This window comes from Callospermophilus lateralis, chromosome 4, assembly GCF_048772815.1.
Source record: "Callospermophilus lateralis isolate mCalLat2 chromosome 4, mCalLat2.hap1, whole genome shotgun sequence".
Lineage (NCBI taxonomy): Eukaryota > Metazoa > Chordata > Mammalia > Rodentia > Sciuridae > Callospermophilus > Callospermophilus lateralis.
Window position 1 is genome coordinate 36,653,514 of NC_135308.1, and position 12,298 is coordinate 36,665,811.

The window sequence follows — 12,298 nt, forward strand, 5'->3', positions numbered from 1 at the left end:
GGGAAGGAGGGAGGGAGGAAAGAAAAAAGGTTGACTGAATTTGGAAAGTTACCTGGCAAGACAAAGACAAAAAAGATAAAGCAAAATGACTCAAATTAATGCTGGTCAACATCCTAAACAGAAACTTGGCAGGACAGGAAAGCAAGGAGAGTTGTTTCAGCACAACACTGACACCGACACTGCCCAATTTCAGTTCCTACTTTGCTGAGGATGCACCATGTGTGAAGGACAATGCTCTCTTTAATGTTCTCCTAAACCTTCGTAAATCTGGCATCCGCTGCTACTGACCTAGATGCAAAAACCTGCTCTGTTGGTTCTTGAGTTTACTTACAAACCCACATGTCTCTTGCTGTGTTGTGTGGCTTATCAGAACTGTTCCAAACTTCTGTGTTCCTCTTCCTGTAGTATCTGCTGCTCTGCTGTCTCCCAGATTAGTATCTCTCTGTTCTCAGTCCCAGACTAGAAACCTAAACCTAATTACTTATTGTTCCCTCTGTCCCACACCATGACAGGTCAACCTAGATTATGTAACCATTCTCTTCCATTCTGACTATGTTTCCTTGCTAGCAATTCATTAGATTATCATTAAAGACTTTCTGAAAATGACTCTAAATGAAATTACAGACGTATAAATGAAGCACTGGAATTAAGAAGAGAAAATCAGAATATATCTCCTTAGTGTTATAAGGATTTTAGTCAATGAACATACAATATTCCATTCTAAGCATTCAATTGTACTAACTAAAAATACAATTTGGGGGAAGATATGACTTGTTAACTATTGGCATATATAACAAGTGATCTACAGCTTATTAAGTTTCTCTTAATAGATTTCCAGTTAATCATGTAAACTGGACCACACAGAGTTAAACTTGTTAAACTTCTGAACTCAGAATTACTCTGCTAGATTTACTACTATTTTTGATTCTCACTTTCAGGCTCTGAAGTTTTAACTTCAGAGGTTTATTTATAAAGAGAGAAAACTGATTCTTCTTGCCTCTAGAATGAGAACAGTCACAAAATCATAACTTTAATACCGTGAATCAACTTTTACATGGAAATTTCAAAATGACCTCCCCAAAGCGTATAGTATAGCAAACAGAAATAATTTTACATAAATTCAAAAGCACAACTATTTGGAGAAAGGAATAAACTATTTTCACAACTGGCTTTAAATATTTAAATACCTATTAATTAATTGAAATACATGAGACTAGGATTATTCTGTAGTGCAACTAAATGATTTGGCAGGTTAAGATGTAAAATACTCTAAAGATAGGAAACTGGAATCCAGAAGCATTCTGTTAACCTCTTCCTTTTTAAGGATATATACATCATACAGAAGCCTTGTATATGATTTCCACCATCCTATTGTGAACTCTAAGGCAGGAGGAGCCTTGCCAATTATTACCCATTATTTAGCTTATAAAACAGTACCTGTCACATACCAAGTGTTCAACAAGTATTTGTTTAATGAATGAAACACCACAATGATTATTCATCCAAGAATGTTCCTTTTGTAAATCTCCCACAACTCATAATGAGAATCCAAGAAAATTCCTAAGAAAATTTAACTTAATTTTTACGCATTTAACATTTAGCAATCTGGTCATCTCTTAATCAACAGATAGGAGCAAATAATGGTGTTAAAGGGATTCTCAGAATTCTCGGAATAATTTAATCAGTAATTTTTACACAACTCCAGTTATTAGCCAAGGGGGAGGGAAAGTAATTTAAAAAGACTAATTAATCACTTTAATCTGCTTTCATGAAAATGACTTGTACATTTCATCCACTATAGCGATATATTCTGTGTTAATATAGTTCAGACATGAATATAAAATTAAGGGGATTTTGATGCCATAACAACTGGGTAGTTCAGTTTTAACTCTTTTGTAAAATTTTTTGAACTGCTTAATCACATGCAAAACCCAAACTGGGGCTGCTGTTAATTTTCCTTCTTTAAATAAAAATTCTTGGTGAGTTTGTACATCAACTGCATCAATATACTAATTTCTGACTCTGGAACCTCAAAAGGCAAAATTGGCTGCTCATACTGTTTGTGGGGCCTGAAATTAAAACAGTATTTCAATGCTCCTCTGACAAACACATCATTAGTAATTCACTTACCTGAGTAAGGATAGTGGTCGTTCCATCTGTAGCCTCAACTGTCAGGTTATAGTTTGATTTTTGTTCTGCATCAAGAGGTTTGGCAACAATGATGGTTCCAGTCCCCTTGTCCACATCAAAGTGACTATCATAGTTGCCACCTAGTTTAAATTAGGACAAAGAGAAGAGTTGTTTTGTGTGTGTGGCATTCTAATACTAAATATCAGTATAAAAAAAAAAAGACTCTGAACATAATGATCAAAGTGATTCCAAGGAGCAAGCATTTTGAAAGCAAGAAAAGACTGACCAATTATAAAGATAATACTTTTAAGGCAAAACTGAACCCTAATTGTCAAGGAAGCCATGAATTTAGAGGAAAAGAGAAAGCAACTTCAAAAACAGAAAAAGTGCTAATGTTGCCGTTAAATCAATTTCAATTTGTTTTTCAGAGGTTTGAATATTTACTTAATTTATTTCAGTGACTAAATGAAAACATCACTAGTCATTTAAAAGTTTAAATATTTTTTAAAAATTGTGATATTATAAACCTACTGACAATAAAACAATCATCCCAAACAAATGTTAACCCTGAAAAAATAGTGATAGTTAACTCTAATCGGACTTAAATAGCTATTTGAAAACAAATTGTTCCCATTGTTATCAAAATCAGAGCTTAATGCAAACAAAATTTTCTGTCCTACTAATACTACTCCAATACATCCCAATTGTATTCTAAGTAAAACTCTTCTTAAATCCATTGTACTTTAAGTATTTAAATTGATGAGATGAAAAGGAATGAAAATAAAGGTTTATGGTCCTGATGAATTTCTACTACTATATCTAACCAAAAAGCAAAACAACATACACACATATGAGGTCTTAAGTGAAACCTAAGGATCTAGGGATGATTAAAAGATGACATGTTTGCAACTGGAATGCGTGGCCACATGGACACTATGAAAAGAAACAGTAATGAAAAATAACCACTGGAAATAAAAATGTTCTCAGAAAAATTAATGCTTTTATTTTAGATCTCATAATCTGAAGCAAATTATGTGATCTCAGCAGATACCTTCTGCTGTACAGTTCGGGTCACAAGTCATCTGAAAGATGTAAAAAACTTCTCTAGCAAGTGTATCTCCTGGCACAGCCAAAAGAAGCAAGCAAGCATGGAAAGCAAGCAAAGAACAAGAAGAACAATCATCAAACCAGTTCCATACACAGTAAGTATTGAACAGTAAAGTCAGATACTGCACCAACTGCATTCTGCTAATCTGGAAATGTGGCATAAATTCAGAGAAAGTAAACAAACTATTTTAATTATAGTTAACCATGAAAATATTTTTTTTCTTTGAAACTGTAATCATTTCAGAGGTATGGTCAATTAACTATTTCACAAAATGCCCCAAATCAGGGAAAATAATCCAACCGTGTAGTGTGAATTTGAAGAGGACAACCTGTATCACATGTATCCTGCGATCCTTGCAGCCTATGCCCCACCAGCTAAATGTTCTGAAAAACTATTTAGAGGTAATACAGCCAAGGGGTGGAAGAGGGAAGAGGAATATAAAGTGCCAACTAGAGAGGAACCATATCACATATTTTTTGTCTTAAATAGGCTTGTAATTAAAATAGTGTGGAAAAAAAAACAGAATGAAAAGGTCTTAGATGTCAAAATCTAATGTATACTTTTAAAAAGTATGTTGAGTAGGGTATTATATTCTATGTGGGAACTAAATGAAATGACAAAAAAAAAGAATTGGCTTAGCATGTAAAATTTTATAAAAGGATTAATTAATCTAACATACCCTATCTCCTACTAAAAATAAGGCAAAAAAAAACTAAAAAGCCTAAAATAAAACTATAGCTGACACTATAATTTTTAAGTTATACAAATCAAAATTTGTTAGCATTTATATTCAACATGGGCATGTGACAGTCACCTAAGCAGCCACTTCAAATGTTCTAATCATATTTACTAAAAATAATGTGTTATATGTTTTATGTGTGTATGATACATAATTAAAACATTCAGTTTTCTCTGTAACTCCCTAATCCAGTGATTAGTTTAAAGCAAATTCTCTACCCACAGATCTTATTCTCATTTTAAATTAGGAGATATATGCAAAAATCAGAAAACCATGTGCAAGTTTCTCCTCAGTGTAACCTATAAAGGACACTGAAAATGACAAGCAATGCTTACCAATTATATCAAACCAAAGGGGTGTGCCAGCAGGCTCAACAGATATTACTCCAATCATATGAGCAACGGGATCACTTTCCATTACAGTAAAGGTAAAAAATGATTCTTCAAATGAAATTGGCTCCAGAGATGGTTTGGGTTTGGAGATCCATTCGATATGAAGTCTAGTGGTTGATGACTTTTGAGGGCGACCATTATCAACTGCCTTAATCTATAAAATAAGAACAGAGGATAAAAACAGCAAATCGTAAGATACATTCTAAAACAGGCTGGTTTCTGAAACTGAGCCACTTTCAAACATTTCATATTTGTATCTGAATATGCCATGTATTTAACGCTTGAAGAAAAGAGCAACTACTTCTTGACCATACTCAACACCAATAATAGGCAACTGGAGTCAAAGTTGGAAAGTTAAAAAAATAAAAATAAACCTATACTTCTCAAATATTACAAAGGATTGCCTAATTATTAGGTCACAAACACTGAAGCTATTTGCCAAAATAAGAGACGAGGTTTATAGTCAAAGCACTTAAGAAATTCAGAGACTATGTTCTGAACTGAACTCACTGAAAGAATGTCATATTCTCCAGCTGCAGAGAACTTTTTGGATGAAACCACTCCAGTTTTTGGCTCAATAAAAAATTTGCCATTATCATTTCCATCCTCGATGCTATAGGAGATTTCTGCATTGGGACCTTCATCTTTGTCTGTAGCTACAACGCGATACAGAGGCTCCCGTTTGGAGTTTCTTTCTGGTTTTTCCCGCTCCGGGAGTCTGATCTTGTAGAACTTCTGCAGGAACTGAGGCTTGTTGTCATTTTCATCAAGGATTTTCACAATTACTCTTGCAATGGTTGATCTGGGGGGAGTACCATTGTCGGTCACAGTAACCTGTTTTTTAAAGATAATAGACCAACAAGTGTTTTTAAGATATATAAAAAGTAAACACCGTCTTCCTAATGAGAATCACCATTTATATAAACTTCTACAGGTCATAAAACAATATGGTCCATACATCTCTTCTCATTCTGACAACAACACTGTAAGGAGGTAAGGGCAACTTTTCCCAATTGTAGAGATAGGGACAGGAGAAGCTGGGCAATGGCTGAGAAAGAGATGCTACTTCTTACAGTCCCCTTGAACTACTGTAGCTCTAAAAGGTGACTTTACCAAAATGTTAAGCAACTAAAAATTTCATATTTTTAGGTCATGAAAAGGATACATAAAGATTCTGCTTGAAATATTTAAAGTCCTTTTTAAAAAATATTTTGTCCACTTAAATATAAATTATCCATAATACTACATTAAAACACTGTCATTTTTAAGCTTCATCCATAAAATATGCTGAAGCATCATTTTAAAGTCTATGCTAAGTATTACACATTTAAATACTAGTAATCATTATTTTATTTTGTTTGGCTGTTTTCTTATACAGAAGTCTTTAATGCTTAGGAAGGTGGACATAAACATTTACATTTAATACCAATTTAATGTTTTCAGTAATAGCAATGTAAAGTAAGTTCCATTTTAAGTAAATTACCCACAAATTAAGTTTAGGGATAAAGATCAGAGATTCTTGAGGCGTGCACTGGTAAACTGTTTCTACATGCATGAGTCAATTTCACCCTTAAAAGTTCATGTTTATGGTAGTAATACATGCCTTAAAAGCAATGACCTCAGTAATAATTATTCTCCCCTCACCTACACCAACATCTCTTTCCAAATTAATTACTAAGTTATTAATACATAAGTATAGATTAAGTTTCCATGAAACTATTTCTTCTTTGAAATTTGGTAACTTTATATCCTATTTATAAAAGCATGAATACATCCTGGTGGAATTTTTTTCTTCTTCTAGTTTTAGTACTAGGGCTTGAACGCAGGGGTACTTTACCACTAAGCTATGTCCGTAGCCCCTTTTCTTTTTTATTTTGAGACAAGAGACTCAACTAAGTTGCTTGCTTGGGGCGGTGCTAAGACGGTGAGGCTGGCCTTGAAGTTATGTTTCTCCTGCCTCACTCCTGAGTTTCTGGGCTTACAGGCTTGTACCACTGTGCTTGACTAGCATATGTAAGTAAGGTAGATGCTTCCTAAGCATCTACCTTACTTACATATGTTACTTAAGGTTCATGAAGTTCCTGAAGGTTTTTAGAATAAAGCAAAATATTACTTTAACTCCAAGACATGTCCTTTTGATCTGTTTTTATATAATCTTTACCCCCCCAAAAAAAGAAGAAAAATGAAAGAGAACCACAATCAAGCACTATGTTTTTAATATTCATCACTAAACAGTTGCTAAGTTTAAGTTAAATAACCAGTACTTTTCCAGCCCTGTGATTGAACCAGAGATCTCCTCTTTCGGACAGCTAAATCAATGCCAACGCTGGCTTTCCAATATACCACTACCAAAGGTCTACAGATGGACATAAAGATCTTTAAACAAACACAAAAACTTATTTCCCATCAACGTCTTAATATTATCTTGAAAGTTCTAACAAAGCACACGGCTTTTCCAGGTCTGGCTCCAGTAATCAACACGAGCCTTCAACATGTAATAGAGCTTCGTCAACAGAGGAAACAGGTTTGTTTTGCTGGGTTTCCCTTTCCATCTGCTGCCTCTGTCTTGGCTTCTGAGGCTCTGCAGGCAATGGCACCCCGCACTATCCACATTAGGGTACCTTCCTCCTCCCAGCTATTCCCAGCCCCCTTTTGCAACCTGTTTATTATCAGCCAGAAACAGGTTATTATGAGGTGAAGCTAAGGTTTTGTTTTATTTTTAAGGATTAGAGGCATTTTTAAATAAGCCATGAGAATGAGAATCCTTATTAGAAAAGAACATTTACAAGTAGTAAAGTTTTTAAAAAGAAAAAAAAAATTGATTTTAAAATGCCTAATAATGCAATTACTTAAAGAATAAAAAAAATCTAGAAACAAGCTCATAGCTAATGATAATTCAAAAGGTTAATCTAGATCTATAAATACCAATATATCTCAAAAACAATACTGAGAAAAAAGAAAGCTACAGGAGGTATGCAGAAAAAAATCACTTATAATAAGTAAAAATAAATTCCAGATGGTATTGATTATTTATTTCCAATAAAAGCTGTATTTGCTGTGTGTCTATGTGTGTATGTACAAAATATAAGAACTAGAATGGAACAGAGGGCAGCAGTCCTGCTTTCTGGTGAAAGAATTGGGGGATAAAAGGGATGAGCTATATTCAAAACGTTTCCTTTATTTTGCTCTTTATTAATGGCCAGAAACTAATATACCAAGATATTAACAGCTATGCATGCTGGTTTACTGGGAGCGAGATCTTTTTTTCCTTAAGATATTTATGATTACAAATATTTTAAACTAATTAAAAATAAAAATAAGTGCTTACTTCTAATATGTGTTCATCCTGCTGTTCTCGGTCTAGTTTTCTTGATGTTGTTGTGATAAGGCCTGCAAAATTATAAGGCTTTATTAATCCTCATAAAATAGTATTAATTACAAATTATAATTAAAACCATACTCATAAAAATTCTGAGCAAATTTTTAACATCTTCTCAAGGAAATAAAATAGATTGTTAAAAAAATTAAAGTTCCAGATATTACTGATTCTTTTATTTATTAATAACAACATAATTTACACTTTCTCATTTTAATGATTCTTAGACACACTGGATAAATGACAGTAATATTAAGAAAAAATAAAAACTCAAATCAGCTACATTTTTTATTTGTTGGTAATTGCAATAGACATTTTTCAAAAAAAAATTTAAAGTGAGGTGAATTTATCTAGGATTTCATCTTTACCCTCATCTCTAACTGCTCCAACAATAATAGTAATTGCTGAAAATAACTTCTATAACTATAGTACAAAGAACCATTAAGAAATAATGTTACCATAGCTTATTACCTTTGAGTCATGTACCCTTAAAAATGAATAATTATTATATAATGGAACTTTCCAGGTCATATGGTTCAAACAAGAGTCATTTAATTTCCAATAAAAGCAGAAAACACTATTCTCAAAGAAATTCTACATACTATTCTATTTCTTAGATTATTCTACCAAACTACAACATCTTTAAGTTTCAATTTCTCTGCAGAACTTTAATTTAATAACTGTCTGATGAGCTAGCAGAATATATTGGAACCTAGAAGAATTGGTGTTGATAAAAAGGCCAGGAACATGTGGAGCAGATGTGAACATTTGAACTGAAGATCAGGTAAATCCTATGTGGCAAGACAGCTGCTAGAGCTAAAGGAACTCTCCTACCAAGCATTCCACAAGGAAATATTTTGAATAATTCGTATTTAAGACGTGACCTTATCTTTTTAATTTGTTTTCTCCTATAATCATAGCTAGTTTCATAGAACTGCCAATTAAAGGCTATTCAAAATGTTTCTCTAAATTTGCAAATGAAAAGATTTGTGTTTTCATTCAATTTGATGGTTTTTTTCCTTAAATAATTACTAAGAATTTCAATCAACATTATATTCCCCACAATACAACAAAGTAGTATATTCTCTTTTCAACAAAATACTCTACTACAGCTAGATGTGGGATATTCCCTTAACCTTACTTACAGATTAAAATGGGCTCAAGGAATATATTTCACTTTGTCCAAGAGTATGAAATTGTTGTTCAATGTAGCAAGCACTTGATTCTCATTAGTCAAAAACTTTTGAGTTCTTTCTTTTTTTTTTTTTTTTTTTCCTATGAAGTCTACCCTCATCCCCCCGCCCCCAATATTGGGGGTTGAACTCCTCTGGTGCTTTTTTATCACTGACCTACATTCCCAGCCTCCTCACCGTTTTTTAAAATTTATTTATTTTTTTGAGACAAGGTCTCACTAAATTATCAAGATTGGCCTCAAACTTGAGATTCTCCAGCCTCAACCTCCCTAGCAGGTGGGATTACAGACATGTGCGATCACCTCCTCTTTACTATAGATTTAAGTAGTTCAAAAATGAAAAGAAATTAATCCCATCTAATTGTGCTGATCTGCCCATCAAAAACTTATCACCAATGGTAGTATCACATGGAGCAATAGCCTAGCACGTTCACAACAAAACAATGCTTTTCTTCTGTCTAAAACTTAATCACTCACCAGAAGCATTGGACAAATAGATCTGGGGGCAAATAATTTTCACATTTTACAATTTACTTAAAATACACAGGACTGCTAAGAATTTATATATGTCCATATTACCAATTCAATATTAAACTATAAAGTTACCTGACCTCTTTTGTAGGTTTGGAATTATTTATATGCTCTTTATGCTTCATATTAATTCCCCTCTGTAGCCAGGAGGAACAGTGAACTGATCTATTCAAAGACAAAGAACTATAAAGTTCATTTTAGCCTAGCTACCCTCATTCATTCCTTCCCCTTCTCAGCTTAAACTCCTACCCTAGAATCCTACTGCTGAGTTCTCCAAGCCCTTAAATTTCCTCTATCATAAATAATATCAACCCATGGTCTTATAGTAACTCTTTTCAAATCTACTTTTCTATACTACAAAGTTCATGAGGACAGAAACTATCTTTATTGGTTGGCATGCTTAAGCCAATATATCTGACTCTCCCAAAAAAAAGCGTGAACATTTTTCTCTTAAAATGTCAAGAAACATAAACAGATGCAGAAAAATCATTTGACAAATTACAGCCCCAATTCATGTTTAAAACACTAGAAAAAACTAGGGATAGAAGAAATTTACCTCAACACTATAAGGGCCAACACTATTCTGAATGGAGAAAAATGAAAGTGTTTCCTCTAAAAACAGAACAAGACAAGGATGCCCACTTTTACTACTCCTATTCAACATAGTCCTTGAAACTCTAGTCAGAGCAATTAGATAAAAGAAAGAAATTAAAGAGATACAAATAAAAAAAGAAAAGCTCAAATTATTTGTTTGCTGACTACATGATCCCATATTTAGAAGATCAAAAAACTCTACCAGAAGACTTCTAGAGCTCATAAACAAATTCAGCTAAGTAGCAGGATATAAGATCAACACTCATAAATCAATCACATTCCTATCCTTTCAATAATGAATCTGCTGAAAAAGGAATTAGGAAATCTATCCCATTCACAATAGCTGCCCCCCCCAACTTGGAAATCAATCTAAGAAATGAGGTGAAGGACCTCTACAACAAAAACTACAGAACAAACACTAAAGAAAGAAATTGAAGAGACCTCAGAAGATGGAAAGACCTCCCATGTTGTTGGATAGGCAGATATTGTCACATGGCTATACTACCAAAAGTGCTATAGAGATTCAACATAATTCCCATTGAAATTCCAATGACATTATTCACAGAACTAGAAAAAAGCAGTTATGAAATTCATTTGGAAAAATAAGAAACCCAGAATAGCCAAAGCAATCCTTAGCGAGAAAAGCAAAGCAGGAGGCATCACAATACCAGACCTCAAGTTATACTACAGAGCTATAGTAACAAAAACAGCATGGTACCTGCACCAAAACAGGCATGAAGACCAATGGAAGACAATAGAAGACACAGAGAAAAACCTACATAAATACAGTTATCTGATGCTAGACAAGGGTGCCAAAAACATACGTTGGGGGGAAAAATAGCCTTTCAAACACACAACGGGAAAACTGCAAATCAAAATATAGAAGAGTGAAACTTGACCCCTATCTCTCACCCTGCACAAAACTCAACTCCAAGTGGATCAAAGACCTGGAATTAGACCAGAAATTCTGCAACTGTTAGAAGAAAATGTAGGCCCAACACTCCAACATATTAATTTACTTAATAATACTCCTAAAGCACAAGGGATAAAGTCAAAAGTCAGTAAGTGGGATGGCAAACTAAGAAGCTTCTTCACTACGAAGGAAACACTGTAGCTAGAGTATGAGATCGCCTACAGAATGGGAGAAAACCTTTGCCACCTGCTCCTCAAATAGGGCATTAATGTCCAGAATATACAAAGAACTCAAAAAACTTAACACCAAAAAAACCAAGTAAGTCAATCAATAAATGAGTAAAAGAACTAAGCGGATACTTCTCAAAAAAAAGAAATACAAATGGTCAACAAGTATATGAAAAAAGTTCAACCTCTCTAGCAATCAGGAAAATGCAAATTAAAACTATGTTAAGATTTCATCTCACTCCAGTCAGAATGGCAATTATCAAGAATACAATTAACAATAAATGTTCAACAGTCACCCACTGACCCCATGGTGGAACAAGGCAGATACGGGATACTCCTGCTTCTGATGTAGGAGACATGAAATACAATCAACAAATCAAGGTCCTGTAAGACATTTACCGGTTTGGTTTGCTTTTCTGTGGAGAACACACAAGACATTTCAGATGACAAACAAGTCTCTTTCCAGGTTCACAACACTTGTATCAAAAGGAATATTGTCAAAGATGTCATGTGCTTTTTCCAATGCCATCACTAGAGAAAGGCTGTGCATCCACCTCTTATGCAGACAACAAGAGGATCCAGTGTCCCCTGAGAAAGGTAAAGTTGGAGCTTCTTCAATAAGGAGATTCCTCAAGAAACTAGGAATGGAATCACCATACAACCCAGCTGTCCCACTCCTTGGTATTTATCCAAAAAGAACTAAAGTCAACATACTATAATGTTACAGCCACCTCCATGTTTACAGCAGCATAATTCACAATAACCATATTATGAATCAACCCAGATGCCTGTCAATAGATGAACATATGAAGAAACGGGTATACATACACAATGGAGTTTTATTCAGTCTTAAAGAAGAAAAATGAAATAATGCTATTTGCTGATATTGGACAGAAATGGAGAACATTGTGCTAAGTGAAATAAGCCAGTCTAAGAAAAATCAAGTGTTGGATGTTTTCTCATACGGAAGCCAGAGCAAAACAAAGGAAGGAGGGAAGGATCTGTGATCATAAAGATATAGGTAAAACAAGTAGAGGAGAAGGAGGAAATTGAGAGGGAGAAAGAAGCGATGGGAAAGAGGAGAAAATATGACATA

General features: G+C 34.0%; 1 protein-coding gene across 2 annotated transcripts in view; it reads right to left on the minus strand.

The window, feature by feature from the left end:
• Fat1 (FAT atypical cadherin 1) overlaps positions 1-12,298 on the minus strand; it is a 124,614-nt gene that overhangs the window by 40,741 nt on the left and 71,575 nt on the right. For both annotated transcript variants that reach the window (XM_076853740.1, XM_076853739.1), the window contains exons 4-7: positions 7,698-7,759; positions 4,880-5,203; positions 4,313-4,523; positions 2,131-2,270 (exon numbers count right to left, since the gene is read on the minus strand). In XM_076853740.1, coding sequence (XP_076709855.1) covers positions 2,131-2,270; positions 4,313-4,523; positions 4,880-5,203; positions 7,698-7,759 — 737 coding nt within the window. The remainder of the gene's footprint in view (positions 1-2,130; positions 2,271-4,312; positions 4,524-4,879; positions 5,204-7,697; positions 7,760-12,298) is intronic.